At 41.6% G+C, this 19,572-nt stretch overlaps 1 protein-coding gene across 2 annotated transcripts in view; it reads left to right on the forward strand.

The window, feature by feature from the left end:
- Positions 1-19,572, forward strand: part of FAM135A (family with sequence similarity 135 member A) — a 1,101,526-nt gene that overhangs the window by 890,774 nt on the left and 191,180 nt on the right. For both annotated transcript variants that reach the window (XM_086926467.1, XM_086926468.1), the window contains one exon: positions 13,688-13,839. In XM_086926467.1, coding sequence (XP_086782593.1) covers positions 13,688-13,839 — 152 coding nt within the window. The remainder of the gene's footprint in view (positions 1-13,687; positions 13,840-19,572) is intronic.

Below are 19,572 nucleotides of genomic sequence, written 5' to 3' on the forward strand. Positions count from 1 at the left end.
ACAGCGGAGTCAACCCCCCATCTTCCTTCCCTGTAGGAAAAGGTTGCCCATGCTATCATATGACTCGGAGGGCATTTTGCTAAATAAGTTCCTTTTTGTGCACTGGCTTACATTTGGAAGCCAAAAATGAAGAGGACTTTTACTATTGTCTGTTTCCACACTTCTCTTGATAAAAACGGTAACTGGCTTGTGTGGTTTGGTCTAAAATCCACACCAGGAGCAAGCCAAAAATGTAACGTTGATTCACCTCATTTTCACCTTTAATATCAACCCATTTCGACGATGCGAGTATCAGCAGTGTTTGGGCCAGGGCTCGACTGACACCACCCAGGGAAAGCTACTAAACTACTACTAGTCTACTACAGACATTTGTGAATACTAGACACCGGAGTCCAGGTCCTACTAGATTTTCTTCCCCAGAATACTCTGCAAATGTTTTAACTTTGTCTAAAATCTCACATTTTCCTCACATTCCTGTAAGAGAAAGTTCCAGAATATGAATGGTCCACAAAGGTTCTACCACCCAGTATTCCCAAAGATAAATAAAACCGCTATGCCCTCTGTCTATTTATTTTGGCCATTGTCTCTGGTGTCGATTGGAATTTCTGTCCTCCAGGGATTGTACAAAAATACTGTTAGACCCATACTGAGGTAAGGGGCATGGCCCAATGCCGGTGTGGGTGCTCCCACCTCTTTTTTGCCTAAAAATGTTGGTGTAGAGTGGGCTTTCTGCTCCTTAAGGTGTGGCAGATTGAGATTAAAATCATCAAATCTGTCTCACGGGGAGGGTGGGAGACAGAAAGACGGCATGGCTATTATGAGGTGGGGGAATGGCCCAAGTCCTTGATGGGGCACCCCATCCTTTTTTTTCTTGCCTTGGTATCGTTTTGGATTCCCCCCCCCCCATCCCCTCCCTCCATAGGTGTACAAAGACTGTTGTGCTATTGGGGGAGCACTTGCCCATGCCCAGGATGACCCCCCCCCACCCCAAATACAAGCTTCCCTTGTGTCTAGTGGGTAGATCTTGGCAGAGCTAATGTCACCAGCACCTGTGGTGTTTCATGTAGACCCAGCACAACACTTCCATGAAGTCATGCAGATTCATAACTGGCCTCATGAAGGCTGACAAGTGGAATTGGGACTGATTCACTACTTCATTGCCGGGCGGATAAGCCCAAAGTGAAAAGCCCAGTTTCTTTTTGAAGCATTGTGAGGGGCTATGCTATGTATTCACCTTAATGCTAACTGCATTAGGGTCAATACATTGCCTATCCCTCTCACAATGCGCTCCAAATCAATTTCCTCAGGAGTGAAGTGTGTGCTTCATGCCTGCCATAGAACCAGCACAGTTGTCCAAAGTTCATTTACATGAAACTGAATGATTGAGCAGTGGCTTCTTGAATTTTAGAAAGTGTCATAGTTTTGTTTACGAAATGGGAATATCGAAAAAGGTATTTCCCTTACTTGTTAGAATCCATCACTTTAAATGGTAGATAGAGTGCCTTGAGGACAGTTGCACCCCTGACATAGTCTTGTATCAACAACTACTAATTGGACTATAGTTTTGAAAGTTACAATAAATGGAAAGTCATGGCTTCTGTCATTTTCCCTTACCAGGTAAAAGCAGGACACAGTGGTAAATATCCCATATAAAAACAGCCTTTGAGATCTTCCCTAACAGATGATATAGATGCTAAATTAGACAATAGTGTCTTTCACAAATGACACTGTTTTTCCCTATTTTCTACATTAAGCACCCTCCTAGTTTGTGGGTCCGCAAACTATTTGATTTGTCCGTCTAATGGATTATTGTAGTCTGCAGGGCTCCTTATAAGGAGCCATTCCCAAACCTCAAGCCTGTTCCTTCGCAGTTATTTCCCTTAGGAGTTTAGGAACCTGGAGTGACCTCTTGAAGAAGTTGACAACTCTTGTAGGGATTTTATTGAGTGCTCCTTATCTGAGACGGTGGACTAGTTTTTCTCAACAGATTGCCACCAGGTACCCAGTATTCTCACCCACATTCTATATTACAGTGACTCCTTTCCTGTTTTGTCCATGTGACCCATCCATCTGCTCCTGGGGGCGCTCTCCCACTTACTTGAAATTACTTGGAATATTCAGGTTCTCACTAAACTGAGATTAACAAATACTGTGATTTTGTCCAGGACTTCTATAAGTTAGGTTTCACCTAGCAGTTGGGTACACGGCATACAGCATTAATTAGCCTAGAACTAACAAGATATTTCTCGTACCCCCATGTTATGGCATAAATAAATGTACCATGTCTTTAATATTGTTTTTGTATGTATGCTGAAGTCTTCGTTCATGTGCTCAAGAAATTGATCTCCCCACTACCAGCACATGTCCTCCCACATCTAAGAGAGCTACATTTATAACTTCTCATCAGGCTACAAAGCAAGTGGAGAACATAGCTTTCCTCTGCTTTCAGGTTGCAGGTTGTCGAAGGAAAATCCTTTGAAGGTTATCTTTTCTCTTTTCCCAACTTTAGATACTCAGTATCTTCTGTATTTAGCCCCCATAGGCTTTATTTAGGAGAATGGAATCAGTAGTGAGCTCTCTTGTGCACATATCCTGGAGAAAGACAGTGCCTTCTAGACCATGGTAATATTTCTCCTACCCCAACTGCTGCTGCAAATTAAGTGGGACTGGCTTACGCCATCAAAACAGAAGATCCTTGAATTCCTTGCTTGGTGCCATTAGATGATGGTTGTTCTGTTATGAGTCAACCAGCACTGTTTAACCTTGGTCGCATTCAGCCTTGTGTGTAAGATGATTGCAAGTAAAGTGATACTCTGAAGGGTTGTACAACATTACAACGCATGTTTTTACCAATCTTGCCTTTATCATGCATTTTTTATAACACATCACATGCAATTACCAAACATCTGCCTGTACCACGCAAATAAGTATAAATAAGGTAAGTGATAGTTTCTCATTCACTGAAAAAAACAAAGGTTACAGGGACATTATAGTTTGGAATCCAGTGAAATTCTGCAGTTATAGTTAGCTAAACAAACAAAAAACTTGTGCACCCCCCAATGCACTGCTTATGACCTCACATATTACATCACTAATGACATGGTCAATAACATCACTGGTGGACACCCCAGGACATTGCTGGAGTCGGCCCTGGGGGGGTGGTCCCCAGGGCCATCTAGGGCTCCACGAGGGGGCCATGATGCCCTTCTCCTTTCTTTATATTTGCCCCCGGGAGGTGGTTGTCCCCAGTGTTGCGGCGGAGTCCATGCAGCCCACACACACATTTTGTTTTAATCTTTTTGGGGGGTGGGGGGGATTTCTCTTCATCCAAGTCCCAAGATGGCTGGCAGCACTTCCTGGTTGAAGTAATTGAGCCAATAGAATTTCAGTAGGATTTGGGGCTACCAGATATCTATATTTTTAAAACTAAGATATCTCTGAAACTACTGAAAGGATTTACAGCAAATTACGCTTTCTAGACCAACATCTAGCTTTCTGCCAAATTTGATGTAATTCCGTTCAATGGTTCAGGCTGTAGTTGTGTTAAAGAAAAAAAAATCCCCATAGACCTAACATGGGGAAAATGTGTTTTGGCTCCCCCCTTTCTTCTTGGCCCCGCGTGACGGATCACTTTCAACATAGCAGATTAACCAGAAAGGGGAAGTTCTTTGAAAATGTTTGAAGTTTCACAGAGCGGCTCCTAAGTTATTTACAAAATGAAAAACTTTTTTTCCTATGGAAATTTTGGCCCTAACTATAACTACAGGATGGATATATATATTATCTCTTAGCCCTGGCAATCGCTCCATGGAAACCCAGGCTCAGACCTCAATATGCTCAGGAAACAATCACGACAGTGTTGTTTTAATGCAAAGAAGCAGTGAAGTTTATTGATGATTATTTCGCTACCAAATGATCTGGCATAGGGCCTGCCATGCCGTGTTTCGCTCGGATCATGCAAGCTTAATCACATGACGCGTCTCGTGATCAGAAAACCAAATAAATAAAAAAAATGCCAAAAAATGCACAACTGCCTTTCAAAACAAACAAAAACACCGTGAAAATAGAAAAAAGACTTTACAAGGCTTCTGAAGCTACGACAATCTACAAAAGAACTGTAGCAGATTGACATGTATTGGCTTCTGTAATAGAGACAGACCATTAACACGTTCAAATATGCAAAATTGCAAAGGATTGCAACAAATGTATATCAAAATACAATACTATAGATCTCCCTTAGTTGAGATGTTTTGTACACTTCATAAACGATTAATAATTATACATATATAGTTCAAGTGCAAAATATGTAAACATCATTGAAGAGTACACAAGTAAAAGTACTAGTGCATAATCTTTGAGAATATACGCATTTGTTGTTGATAATAAACTGCAAGTGCAAGATTATTAAAATATCCCAAATGAGATATGTCAATTGACCACCAAGTAATATATAATTTGATATTAATAATAGGAACTTAAAACAATTAGTGACTAAATACATGGTTTAAAAACACTCACAAAATAGGGTAATTATTATAGTTCATGATGACAGCAACCGAAACATAATAAAACATGATTCAATCTTGTTCCAAACCTAGGCAAATTACAGAGCTACACGCTTAAGAGAAAATGCCAGTCCTATAGAAGTAAAGTTCAAGAAAATGTGCAAAACCTACAAAATTGTGCATTATAAGTGCTGTGCAAAAAATCGGTTTCAATAGCAGCATATGTTACCCTCAAGCTTGATTGATCAACACAATACAGTACTAATGATCGAGAACTCATAAGGATAAGATTAAAGTTAGGATTAAAATCAAAGTCATTACCGAGCAAATACAAAAGTGAAATTATTCTAAAAAGATTACTACAAAGGACACAGAATATACCAATGAATTTGTATGTATACACAAAAGAGCATACAGTTTGGATTACAGGAGATTGTGCATATCTTCACTGGTATTCATGTCATTAGGCATTCTAGTGTCTAGGGCTAACATAACTTTTTCTTGGGACTCTCTTCATCCAAGTCCCAAGATGGCTGGCAGCACTTCCTGGTTGAAGTAGTTGAGCCAATCAAATTTCAGTAGGATTTGGGGCTACCAGACTATATTTTAAAAACTAAGATATCTCTGACGCTACTGAAAGGATTTACAGCACATCACGCTTTCTAGACCAACATCTAGCTTTCTGCCAAATTTGGTGTAATTACGTTCAATGGTTCAGGCTGTAGTTGTTAAAAAAAAATTAAATCCCCATAGTCGTAACATGGGGTAAATGCGTTTTGTTTCACCCCTTTCTTCTCGGCCCCACCTGACAGATTACGTTCAGCAGATGAACCGGAAAGGGGAAGTTCTATGAAAATTTCGTGAAGGTTCACCGAGCGGCTCCAAAGTTATTAACAAAATGAAAAATGCTTATGGAAAGTTTGATCCTAACTATAACTACCTACTGGCGACTGCCAGTAGGTTATATGTGTGTGTGTGTGTGTGTGTGTGTGTGTGTGTGTGTGTGTGTGTATATATGTATGTAATATATGCATATATCCATTTATATATTCACTTAAAAACCAAAGGTTACTGGGACGTTATAGTCACATTCAAATTTCATCTGTATAAAACCATAGAAATTCAGCAGTTCTAATAACCTGAGATAAGTATAATTTACTCCCCCGCAATACACTGCTTATGATCTCTCATATTATATCACTCATGAAGTGGTCAGTGACATCACTGATGATATCTAAAATGACATCATCCCGTCAGTATAAGTGTTTTCGAAGAGTGTGAGTGTTGAACATATATACTCAGCTGCTACAAAAGTTTAAATACTATACTAGGTGTTCTACTAATGAGTGATACTACTTTTAGCATATAATATGTTAGTGGCTGTGTGTATTAATGTGTGCGTGGCTATCTGGGTGTGTTAGTAGCTATGGCTGTATAAGTGGGTGTGTGAATAGCTGTGTGGGTGAGTGAGTAGCTGTATTGGTGAGTGAGTGGTAGTGTCAATGACTGGGTGAGTGAGTGGCTGTGTGAGTGGCTGTATGGGTGGGTGAGTGACTGCATGGGTAAGTGAGTGGGTGTCTGAGTGGATGTATGAGAGTGACTAGGCGTGTAAATGTGCTGTATAGGTTAGTGACTGGCTCTTTGAGTGGGAGTTTGGTTAAGTGAGTTGGTGTGTGAGTGGCTGTATTGTAGACAAATGTGTCTGTTAATGGCTGTATGGGTGAGTGAGTGGATGAGTGAATACTTATATGGATGTGTGAATGGGTATGTAAGTAGGTATGTGAGTGTGTTGTGGTATGGCTGAGTGAGTGGCTGTGTTGAGAAGCTGAATAGGTGAATAAGTGGGTGTGGATTAGCTATATGGGTGAGTGTGTGGCTGTGTGAGTGACTATGGGTGAGTGACTAGTTGTATGAGTAGCTGTATGGGTGAATACATGGTTGTGTGAGTGGCTGTATGAGTGTTAGTGGGTGTGTGTGGCTCTATGGATGAGTAAGTGAGTGAGTGGATGAGTGAGTACTTGTATGGGTCTGGGAATGGGGATGTGACTGAGTGGGTATTTCAGAGGTTGTAGGGGGGTGAGTGGTTCTGTGGATGGTGTCATCACTGATGTCATCGGTGATGCCACGGACCATGTCATGAGTGATTAAGTATGTAAGGTCATAAGAAGTGCATTGCGGGGGTGAGTTATAGTTAGCTCAGGTAACTATAACTACTCAATCTCTGTTTTTATACGAGTGAAATCTGATTGTAACTATAACGTCCCTGTAACCCTTGTTTTTTCAGTGAACTTCTAAGTTTTTTTAAATTCTACTTCAGAACTATAATGACCATGTAACCTTTGGTTCTTTAAGTGATTATCTAAGGTTTTTAACTATAACGTCCCTGTAATATTTGTTTTTTTAAGTGAATTTCTATAATTTTTTAACTACTGGGCACATTTACAGACTGGTGGAAAAAGGGAGCAATGTCTATGACTAACTCTCTGTAATCCAGAAATGTGGGCTTACTGGAGGTAACAGAAGGGGTTCCTGGCCCTCTAAGGGCCCTCAGCATCCAAGTGGACTTCATCCCCAAACAATTAGTATGTCAAGAGGCGTGTTTGCAGAGTGATGGAGAAAGGGGGCGCGCCTCAGCAACTTCCTGGTCAGGCTGAATTTTTCCCAATTTGTTTTAACCCGTCCCCCCTTCCCTGGACCGATTTTGCCCCCAGGGAAATTGCTTTTAATGTATTTAGGATCCGTCCCTCAGAACCCACTTTGGGACATTCCATGGCAGCCCCATAGATGCACCATCTCCTATTTCAAAGGCAGGTCAAACACTTTTCTGATTTTTTTTCATGCCTTGATTTTTGTGATGTGTTGTAAAGTAACCAGATCAATCAAGGGTCTGGTTGATAGGGTTCTTTTTTCCTCCTCTCTCTATCTAGCACCCTTTTTTCTTTGTTTTTCTAAAGAGACTTCAAAGGCAATTACCCTGTTACAGTCTAGGCATTTCCAAGTTTGTCAAGCTGTGTCCTATTAACTGTGCAGTTTTCGGCCTGGATATTTATTTGTATTTGTTATCTTTATTGCATTTTCTCACTCATGCTCTTTCTGCCAATATCCCTTTTGCTTTCTCACACATTCTATATCTTCCATATTCTTCTTCATTTTTTTCGCTTTTCCTTCCTTTCCACTCCCCCTTCACCAGTTTTTTTAACTATGACTAAAGTATTCAACAGCTTAATAAGCAGCTTCTGGTGCACTGTGGGTAACATTGTAAGATTATTAAGGGTACTAATTTAATTTCCAAGCATCTATGAAATTCTCCCTGTGAGTCCGTCAACCAATCCTCACCATATACTTACCTTTGTAAAATTAAGAATGTGTTGCTTCCTATGTAGAAATAATCTGTTGCTTTCAAAAGCAGATGGGAAATATTGTTCCCATTGTATTTCCTTTACCAAATGGTTCATGTTTTATCTTAAGTGAGATCTGTACAGTGGTGTGTGCTTATATAATTCTCAAAGCATGTACTTAAATTATATAAATGTTGGTATATGTTTTCATTCGTCTGTGTGGTATTTTGTAAGGATAAAATTATTTGTCTCATTTGTGTTGTTTACGTCATGCAATGTATGAACAGTTCAGTGTTTGATGCATTTCCCTAAATGGCACCATCAATGCAATAACAATACAGCTGATTATAAAATAGGTATGTGCTCCCCCTCATTCCCTGTTAACACAGATTCAGGGAAATTTTTGAAGAGTCTCTATTCCTCTCCAAAGTGGTGTAATCTTGACCCTCTTAAAGCTCCTATGTTGGTGAATGTGCACATATGATGCTGCCATTTCTTGAGGAGTTTGTGGCATGTTAGGCTTTTCATAGGACTTTACATCCTATAGGAGTTTACACTGTTGACTAGAGACCACTACGTACAAGGAGAATAAAACCAGATGATACATTTTCTCTGATTACAAACATAGGATGAAGAACAATAACTAGCTGAAGATCCACCTAGCACCATCACTCTTCTCTCTAATGACCCCTCTTGAAGGAATGTGTTCCACACTACATTTCATTTATAGTTTGTTTCCTCTGCCTTGTGATTTTTTTCGGTGATTTTTTTAGGTCAAACGTTAATGTTGTCACTAGCATTATTCACTATAACGTTACTTTAACCTTTGTTTTTTTCAGTGACTTTCTATGTTTTTTTTTTTTTTAAATCAAAAACAAATCTTTTTATCACACCTAACTAAGGGGTCAAATATGATGGCGGACGGATTACCTCCGCCGGGCTGGCGGAGGCAATCCGTGCGCCATTCTACCTGAAATGACCCCCCGCCACATTAGGATGGCTGGGGGGTGCGCGGCGGACGGCAAGACCGTCCACCGCTTTTCCGCCTGTCGCCTTCGCGACCGGCGGAAAAATTGCTCACAAATGGTGGCGGTGTCTGCGAGACACCGCCAACCATATTATGATGCTGGCGGTCCAATGCCTTTCCAGGGCGGCACTGCCGCCGTGGAAAGGCATATGGTCTTAGCTTTGGGGGCCGTATTGGGCCCCCAGGATGAAGGGGGGGTGGCTGGTGCACATGGGGGGTACCTATGGTACCCCCTGCATTTGCATGTGCAATGCGGCAGGCACCGCGCGGTGCCTGCCGCTTTGTGCATGGAAATGCACAGCATGCATTTTTTACTTTGCGGCGGGTGCTGCTTAAAGCTGCACCCGCCGCAATGTTAAATATACTGGATGTGACCGCCAGGGTGGCGGTCACATTCTAATTCCACCGGAGGGAACGCTGCTGCCCCGGCAGACGGTCCCTCCACCTCGGGGGTGGCGGACGGACGCAGGTCCGTCCGCCATCATAATCGACCCCTAAAATTTTACATTGGTCTTTGGGTTTTTTCAGTGCAGAAATACCCCCTATTCACACACAGAAAACTATCCAGTGTTCCCGCAACATAATTCAGATTCTCCTGGCTGATCTGAAAGCTAGAAGATGTCACTACACCCCCCAACCCCAGCAGATAACCTCTCAACTGATGAACTGACATCCCACTACAACTCAACAAGGTCAACCATTCTAGACCAGTTAGCTCCCTTGAAACGAAAAAACAATTAGAAATACTCCCTCAAGATCCTGGTTCAACATAGACCTCAACTCTGAAAGAAGACAACTTAGAACTGCAGAAAGACTTTAAAGAACAAAAACGTCCTTAACCCATCTTCAACAGCTCTAAGTGGAACACAAGAAATACAAAAACCACATCATGAAAGAAAAAGCTGCAGTCTTCCACGGAGTGCAGGATAACGCAAAAAAACGCCCAAAGAACTCTTCAATGTTATTAAACAACAAAATTCGAAACCAGCAAAACAAAATCATCATGTCTTCAAAGAACATTGTGACAAAGACGTAAAGTTCTTCAATGATAAAATCACAAAGATCAAACTCTCCCTAGACCACCACACTCTACCATCCAAAACTTCTCTCCTCATAAAGGAGGGAATTCGCAAACCTTTCTTGAGAAAAGCATTCTGTCCCAATCCAACCAAAACATTGACTCCATCAATCTTCTCACTCCAGTCAGGTTTTAGAAAGGGATGTAGCTTTGAAACAGCTATACTGAATATAACAGATGACATGCACAAATCTCTTGATGCTGATGCCGCTTGCTCAACCTCTTAGGCCTATCAGCTGCCTTTGACAAGGTCGATAATAAGCTAATTTTAGAATGTTTCCAAAAACAGATCGGAACTGATAGCTTGGTTTTTAAATGTTTCACCTCCTGTCTACAGAAATCGTTCCCAACAAATAAAAATAAACTCGACCTCAGAAACTTCAGCCATAACCAGGGGTGGTCTTCTAAAGCTCAGTCTTCTCACCTACACTCTTCAATATCTATATGGAAGTCGTCACTATCAGCCCCAAACAAGGAAATATGCCATGCCACCTCTATGTGAACGACACCCAGCTTTACATAAAAATATCCTCACTAGAGGGCTTAAGAAGGTTAAACTCCATTCTCATAAAACTCCAAAACTGGCTGTCACACAACCACCTGAACCTCAAACAAGAAAATACGGAAATCCTTCTCCTATCCAGCAATGGAAAGACCACCCAGGTTCAAGAGTGACTAAATACCATTGACGCTTTTAACTACAAATTGACTCTGGCTGTATCCATCAATCCTTTTGGGAACAGCCTGGACCCAAGTCTGAGCATGAACCCACTCATAAACAATATAACCAAAAGTACATTCTAAAACGTAAAACTACTACTCAAAATTAAGTCCTTATTCCCTTTGAATGGTTTTAAAACTGCCACACAAGCAATTTTGCTATCTAGATTGGACTACGGGAACACCACTCTCACTAGCACTGCAAAGTTTCACTTTGGTCCTTTAAGAGCCACACTAGATGCAGCAGCAAGGATTGTCACTGAAGTAAAAAGACACAATCAAATGTAATTCCCATAGGGAAGTTTCCTCTCCAATGTAGAAAAAATGGTTGAACAGAATTCCACAAAATTTGGCACAAAGATAAAACTTAACTCAGAAAGCGTATTTTTGCAAATTGGGGTAAATTTGCTGACCCCCAGGCCCATTTTGGAGTTTGAGGGGTCCAAAGGGGTTCAGAAATTATATATATATATATATCAGGAACTGCAATTCCAGCAGCTGGATTTGCGGTACCTGTTTTGCACCGCGGTACCAACCCATTATTGCAGTACCAAAAATACATTTAAAAAGGTAAAAAGGGCCTGGTCATAAACTAGACTAAACTCTATAGCCAACCACCAGTGTATAGGTCTCGGGCAATGCTCAATGGATGCATGGTTGAGTGCATTGTCAACTTAGAATATGATAAAACAAAACACAGAGAAACACACTGAAAAAACTAAAGTTAACCTCAACATTATAGTCGGGTATGGTATTAAATCCTAATGTACGTTAACTTCAGAAATTCTCTGAAAAAACCCAAATGTCACTTTATAGTTAGACAATTAAATGAGATAGCAACTCAGCCCTGCACCAATCTGTAAAGGTTTAAAAGAAAAGAAATAACTCTGAAATTCACCAGTTATAATTGAATGAACTAACTTTAACATGAATTTCTGTCATACACTGCTTATGTAATCAAATATAACATTGCTCATGATTTGTTAAATGACATTAACAACATTGGTGATGACATCTCAAATGGTTATTGGTGGGCCAGGAACACTTTCAATGTACTATTCTACCTTTCGGCCTAATTCAGCCTCTAGGATGTTCACAACAGTGATGGCAATTATCGATGCCCCTTCGGATGCATGGACTACTCATATGCCTGTACCTCAGTGACTGACTGCTAGAGATGGGCGTGCCTCAGTCAGTCGTAGACCACCTCCAGTCAACAGATAAACTCTTTACATCATTTAGCTTCTCCATCAACATGCCAAAGTCCTACCTTATCCCCTTGCAGAGGCTTCCATTCATTGGGGCAGTTCTCGACTTGGTGGCAGTCATGGCCTTTCGTTAATCACAGCAAGTAGAGTACATTAAGGATAGGATCATGGTGTTTCCGGATCAATCTTGGGTTTCGAGGAAGCTAATTCTTATTCTTTTTGGTCTCCTCAGCTCATGTATCCTACCCGTTCCAAATACCAGCTGGAACAGGAGGGCCCTGCAGTTCAACTTCTGATCCGAGTGGGTCAACATCAGGGATGCCTTCCTGATTCCATCCAGATCTCAAGGGAGATGGTTCAGGATCTTCATTTGTGGCTGGCAAATGCGAACTTGACCTGCGGTGTTCCCTATCATTCCACCACCTAGAGATCACTGTGGTGATAGACGTGTCACTGCTGGGTCAGGGGAGTGCATTTGGGAGAGGTGGCGATCAGAAGCTTATAGTCTGTTTTTGCCAAAGGTTATGATTCCTTTCCACTTGGACCAATTGATCACAGTGCCAGTAGTATGTGCCCTGCATCACCCCTCAAAGAGGAAGACTGGTTCTATTGTTTTGACCCTCAGAGAGCACTAGGCTTTTACATTAGTCGCACAGAGGACCATCATGTGGATAATCAACTCTTTGTGGAATTCTCTGGTGCCAAGTCAGAAAGCGGAGGACTCTGTCAACGTGGATAGTCCTTTGCCCTGGCCAAGAAGCAACCCCTGAAGGCCTGCAGGTTCATTCCCCAAGACGAAGGCTACTACATTAGCATGAGCACAAGGGGTGCTTGTTTAGGTATCTTCAAGCCTTCATCATGGACCTCAGTGTTAATTCACAAAGTACTACTGCCTTGACAGCCAGTTCTGGCGGGAAGGTCACTTTTCTTGGCAGTTTTTTATTTGAGCCCACTCCTCAGACCCTGTTCCTTTGGGAGGTACTGCTATGTGTCTCTTTTGAAGGTAAGGAGTCTGTAATGACAAGTGTCTATCAGAAGAAAGGTTACATACTTTTGGTAATGCTTTCTAGTGGACACTGTAGCAAACCGTAAATTCCGCACAGTCCTTACCCTCTTCCCCCCTTGATCTTTGGAGTGGCCTTTTTAACATCTATAAAAAGGATCCAAGTTATAAGCTCAGCCAAGTGTCCGACAGTTTGTAGTATGCTCTGTGTTTAAGAGCATGGAAGGAGAAAGAGGAAATTGATATCAGCAAGCAGGGGTGACGCTTACAAGCGACTCTTCTCAGTCACTTCTGTATTCGCCACACAGCACTACCTACTGAAATGTGGGAGTATTGCTGAATAATTCTCTGGATCTAATCTGGCGCCTGTGATATTTTAAAGTTGAGGAATCTGTGGGCAAATAAAGTATCTACCAGAACAGCTGGTGCAAAGGGTAAGTAACGTGCTCCTCTTGCTTAAGCATGCATCTCTTAATTGCCATGAAGTATAAAGGAATTATATCTGGATGCATGTCAGTCTATTGTTTACGAGTTTTTCATGCCAGTGCTTGCATATATTATATACATTTCCAGAATGTAATCACACTTTTGATTTACTAATATTTACATATGTGCTAAATGTTTAGTGCATCTACATATGTTATTTATTTGATTTCTAGGTTTTGAAGATACGGTATATTTGTAATCATTTCCATCACATAGCTGATGATGTTGACATGTGTTAAAGCATTCATTTAGTTTTCTATTTTCTGATGTATTTAACTTGTTTGAAAATATAAACAATTAACATATGTTTTTCTCTTTTTAGTTTTATAGGACACTCACTGGGTAATTTAATCATTCGATCGGTGCTAACAAGGCCCAGGTTTAAATATTATCTCAGTAAACTTTACACCTTCCTTTCTCTCTCTGGACCCCATCTTGGTACACTTTACAACAGCAGTGCTCTTGTTAATACTGGTAAGTTTTGTCCCATTCCTAGTTTCATTCAACAGCATATTGGTCCAAATAGCTTCAAACTGTTGTTTTACATCGTTGGATTTCTTGTTGTACTTGTAATAGAATTATATTAACGTGTTCCAATTTAATCAAAGAGGTTTGGCATATGTGTTCATGTTTTGGGCTTCAGGATAAGAGGCTTTGCTGCTTTTGGGTGGTGTGACATTGTTTCCAGTGTGGTTCTCAGTTTGCAAAGCAGGCAATCAGAAAGTCTTTTCTGTAAGTTAGACAATGGCCAGAAATATAAACTTAAAGCTGGAGTAGTGGTGACATAATGAGGAGTAGAGTAGGTTCTTTCAATATGTTAAGAATGGACTCTGGAAGAAGTACTACATGTTGTGTAAGGGTTTTGGGAGAACTACTGTAATGAGGTAATTTTTTTTTTTAATAGAAAGTATTGTGCATGGCCATTCGTGCCTGTGACAAACTAAGAGATGACTAGCCTCCCTTCATCTCCTACTAAAGTTCTCCCCACTGATCATGGTGTGAAAATTGAAACTCCTAGTTTCAGCATCTCATCTAACTCTGTAAGTGTCAGTAACCCTAAAAGATGGGTGTGCAGAGGAAGTTGTGGTGAGTGTCTAAAGCAAAACACAGTCAGGGAAACTATGTTTGCAAGTCTGATTTTCTAACTGATGTTTATCATTGAATGTAGAGAGATTAGAGATGGCAAAGCGAACTCTGTATATAATAGCATACCATCTAATTAGGCTTGTTGATCATTATGAGGGGAGGGAGTATGTTTTACTAAGGTATATTTGGTAGTGTATTTCAGTTAGCTTTCATTATCAAAAAGAAAATGTTTTGGAACTAGATTATGTCTTTATCCTTATAAAAATATTCAACAATAGACTACTTATTTGCATGAGAAAAGTATATGTGTTAAATGCTCATGTGGCTTTCCTGAAAAGAAGATATTAAGTGTACTTTGCTTTTTAGGTGTAGGTACGCTAGTAAAATGAATCTGAATGCTGTTAGATCTGTGGTAGGCATGATCATGACCTTTTATGAGTTCATTACTGAGCATGATCATATTTTTGCTATTAAAGGTGAGTTAGATAATTTTACTCTGAGATTTGGCTGTATGTCAAACTCTTTGCTGCTTTTGAATGAGCCTTATGCTAATTCGCTATATTGATTTACGATGTATTTTTGACTACATTTTATATTTTTACCTTCTGTATTGCACTTGAATTATTTAGTAGCCCTTCCTGTTTTCTAAACTTACTAGACTTCAGACGTTAAGCTTATATAATTGACCTTGCTTATTCATTTGCTGTTAAACTGTTATCTTTAGGCACACATTACCTTAAACGCTCTTGAGATTAACACTATTTCCTATCAAAGGTGCTTTATCATAGATTATTTAATAGGATAGGGCAAACAGTTTTGGTGGTGTATGCGGGCAAAGCAGAAATCAGATTAGGTAAGGGATAGAATTAAAATGTTTCCCTCCTGGATTTCTGTGCACACCCTGGGTTCCTACGGTCTACCAAAATTGGATTATTTGTAGTGTTTCTGAGTAGAGGAATGTGAGTACCAGTAGAGCAAGATTTATTGCAATGAATTACAGCATTGGCTGTGTTGAGTTGTGGTACTTGTAGTTTGAGATTTTGTGGTGCCATGAATTATAGTATGCGCTAACTTTTTGGTGATGCCGTTTTGCTTTGCATGTCATTTGGAGTCTTGGATGCTGATTTATATCTAGGCTGGTGGCCTCTGTAGGAAAGTAGGATCTGCTTTAATGGTTACCCCCACTTTTTGCTGGTGTATGTTTTATACTTTGATTGGGATCTTGCTAATAATGATCCCAGTCACTGTGCTTCCTCCCTACATTAGACATAGTAAGTACTTTGGTACCTCCACAATTAACTACTGGGGTAACCCTGTAAGTCCCAATAGCACTGAGGTACCCAGGGCATAGGTACACCAGAGGTCTCCCATGGGCTGCAGCATGTATTATGCCACCCATGAGAGACAACTCCAACTGTGACTACAGTACTGCCATTGCAGCCTGTGTAAGCTGGTACTAGCACCACTTACGACAGATATAAGTTTCCTTATATCCGAGGTTACTACACTTAAAACCTATAAGTCACCCCTAAAGCAGTCCTTTCAATCCTGAAGGCAGGTTGCTGGGTTATAAGTAGGTGGGTGCCCCTGCATGAGCAGGACACCCCTACAAACCCCAGAGTCGATTCTTCAGGCTTAGTAACTGCCGTCAGCCATTTCGATGCTTGTAGTGGCCAAACGTCATTACGCAATGGCTAACTATATAGTGGATGTGCCCCGAACCTGGGCTTGTTTGATATCAAACATGTTGGAATCATACCCATAAACCATTGCCGGTGTTGGAGGTATGATTTCATGCACTGGGAGGGGGGCTCTTCCATGAAGTCCCAGTACTCAGCCGACTACAGATGCGATTCTGCCCTCCTGTTGCTGAGCTTGAGCAGGGGAAGATAGAACAATCGGTTTCCTTTCACAAGGCAGTGTGACCACCTCCTAGACAAGACTTAGTGTATTGGGCTGGGGTGGGGGCGCTTGCCAGTGCCATGAGTTTGCTTTGAAGGGCACATTTGGTGCCCTCCTTGCATACTCCTGTTTGAGCCAGTTCAGGGAGCCCTTGGCTCCTGCTCTGGCTTAAAACTGGACAAAGGACATGGGAGTATCCTCCCCTCTGTCCAGCCCCTCCTCTGGGTGGGACCCCTGAGTCGTCCTAACCCCTTTCTTAGGGTACAAAAGGGCGTACCTGTGGGTGGGTTCTCAGATTCGTCATGGGACAAGGCTCAAGCCTGAAACCACGTCACTTTTTGACCGTCTGGACACTTGGACTTAGCTGGACTTCACCTGGAACGGAGACTGCGTCAAAGAAGACTCCTGCTGCTCCTGGTCTTGCTGTTCTGCAAGTCTTTTTCGTCGACTATGTCTGTGCTTCTTCCAGTATCTTCAACAGACATGTGGGCATCAAGTAATCTTCCTTAGAGTGAAGAAGTTACTCCTCTGACACTGCAGGCACCGCAACTAAGCTGACCAGTCTTCTGCTCCTGACGGACCATGGACTTCGAAAGGTTCAGCAACATAGGTGGTGGTCCTTTAACTCCCATGAGACCTGACCTGTCCTCTCTTCAATTTTGGGGCCAGTACCACTGGGACCTAATCCCTGTGCACCGCGTCAGCTTGCCGTTGCCAAGGTTTGTTCACGCTGCTGCTCTCCATAGATCTTCGGGCTACGAGAAAGTTCAGCTTCCAGCATTTCTTCCTGACAAGATCATCGTCCTCATCACATCCTATGCACCGTGGGTCTTTACCTTTGGTGAGCTGCTCGAGGTCCTCTTGGGACTCCTGTGCCTTTGGCCTGTGGATCCTCTCAAGGGTCTTCTCTTGTATCAGTGAGCTCCCCTGCTTGCTCGGGGCCTGCTCTGACTCTCCTGCACCTTGCCCCATCATTGTTTACCACGTCTGTTGCTGCTGCCAAGGACACTGACTCCCTGGTTCATGGCTTCCAACGTGGGACACCTCATGCACATCTCTTGTTTTTCCCCGGCGTCGACTGGTCCTCACAGCTCCAGTGACAGGGCTGGCTAAGACATTTTTTGAATAAAAGAAAAAAAGAGGAAACGAATAAAGATGGAAGAATTGGACTACTGTGTTTTCCAAATTGCGTGTACTATCGCATATTACAGTGTGTTTTTCCAAAACTTAAAGGCGTCTGTTGGGGATTGTAATTATAGCTCCAGCGACAATGGCACACTGCATCTTCCGTCATCTGTGGGCATTGCTCTTCCGTGCCTCCTGGACACCTCCGAGTGGCATAGACTCTGTCCCCTATGCTTGCAGGCGCTTCTCTTCAAGAATCTGCCCTTGTTTTCCACTGGACTCTAGCACAGACTTCGCCAGTGGCATCTTTACTTAAGTTCTCCATTGTGGTCTATGGTGGTTTCTGACATCACTTCGCACCTATACACCGGGCTTCCCTGGTGTAGGTGTCCTTGTTCCTGGGGTATCCACGGGTGGGTTGACTCTGCAATCTTCTGCCTTCTACTGGGTTTTTTCAGGGTCCACTGGGAAGGGTCCTTCTTCAAAACTGCAGCTGCGCCTTTCCAGTTGACTTCTATTGAGTATGTGGCGGTTTCCACTCTGCACACAGCCTCCGTGGGGTTCCGGGGTACTTACCTTGGGTGGTTCCTTGTGTCCTCAGCTCTTTTGAGTCTCCTGATCCAAGTCCCGACTTCGCTCGAAGTTCGCATTCCACTTTCTTAGTATATGGTTTGGTTTCCCCCTGTAGACCTCCGTGTATTGTGCTTAATTACCTCTTTCAGTTGAAGTATTATTGTGTTTTTGTGTTGACATCAATGTATTAGTGAGTGTTGTGTAATGAATAGACATATTTTTATAACTACACTGCGTGGTTCTTTTTTTTTTATTTAACCTACACTATATGATTAGATCTGGTAAAACAAGCTACTTAACAGTCTTTCTGGCCTAAGCCTGAAGGCTACCACTTGGAGAGCCTTCTATGGTTGCCCAAGGCCACTAAAATCACCATAAGGATTGTCTGGATTAGTGCAAGGTGCTTCACTTAAATAAGTGTACACCATATACTATACTAACCCAGCCTCCTACAGCCAGCTTCTCCATAAGGAATACGGAGTAAATTACTCCGTCCTCCTGACTGAGGTGCCAACTGCGAAATTTTGAAATTACTGGCAAGCTGGTGGTCATTTCTAAGTCATTGACAGGCTGTTCCCATTGATGCTTTTTATAGTTTGGTGCAGGACTCCGTCAGCATGATGGAGCCCTGCACCAAACTGTTTTATTTTTTATTTTCAAAAAGAAAGTCCTGAAGTAAGTTTTTCTTTTTGAAAATAAAAATGACTGCTCTCCTTGCCATGGGACCAAGGAAGGCTTGGGTCTATTGACTACCTGGCCTAGACCACTCAAATTCAATAAACAACAACAGGATGGCCAGATAGATTAGTACATTAGGTTCTCACCACACGTAAAACAAGTGTGGGCAGTGCACTCCTAATAGTGGATCACCTAATCATAAACCTATTTAAATGAGTCTTTCACTGTTATGCGTGCCCTGTGTGAATCATGTTAGCCAAACATGTGTATCTACAGTGAAAGTGGCCAAACCCCGTGAGGCGGTTTGAACTCACACAGGCACAGCTTGTGGGGTTAATACTGACAGTTATCACACAAATTCACAATATAATTCTGTTTTTCAGAAATACTTTATCATACATTTCAATTTGATTGTCTTTCAATTCAAAATATGTGTTTCAAACAAAAGATTTTTAAAGCATAGTTTTTTGTTCGCTATAAACATTCGTTATGCAACATTGATAATTCAAACAATCATAATTTGTGACTCAACCATAATACATAAATACAAATGAAGCAAAACCATAATCCAAATGCCAAATGCCCGATGCGTTTCGGGACTCCCGTCCCTTCGTCAGGGGCCTCAATCTGAAAAAAATAGGATCACAAAACTTTAATCAATTTCTCTTTCGTTTTTGCACAGTCGCAACAATTACCGGTGCAAGCAGTATACAAAGGCTGAATGTCAAGCATCCATGCTACACACAATGAGCATGTGCCCATGGAACATGTAGGACAAACTTGAATGCTAAAGTGTACTTAAAGTAACCTATCAGCATCATGTAAACCAGTTCCAGTTTCAAG

Source organism: Lissotriton vulgaris, chromosome 6, assembly GCF_964263255.1.
Source record: "Lissotriton vulgaris chromosome 6, aLisVul1.2, whole genome shotgun sequence".
NCBI lineage: Eukaryota > Metazoa > Chordata > Amphibia > Caudata > Salamandridae > Lissotriton > Lissotriton vulgaris.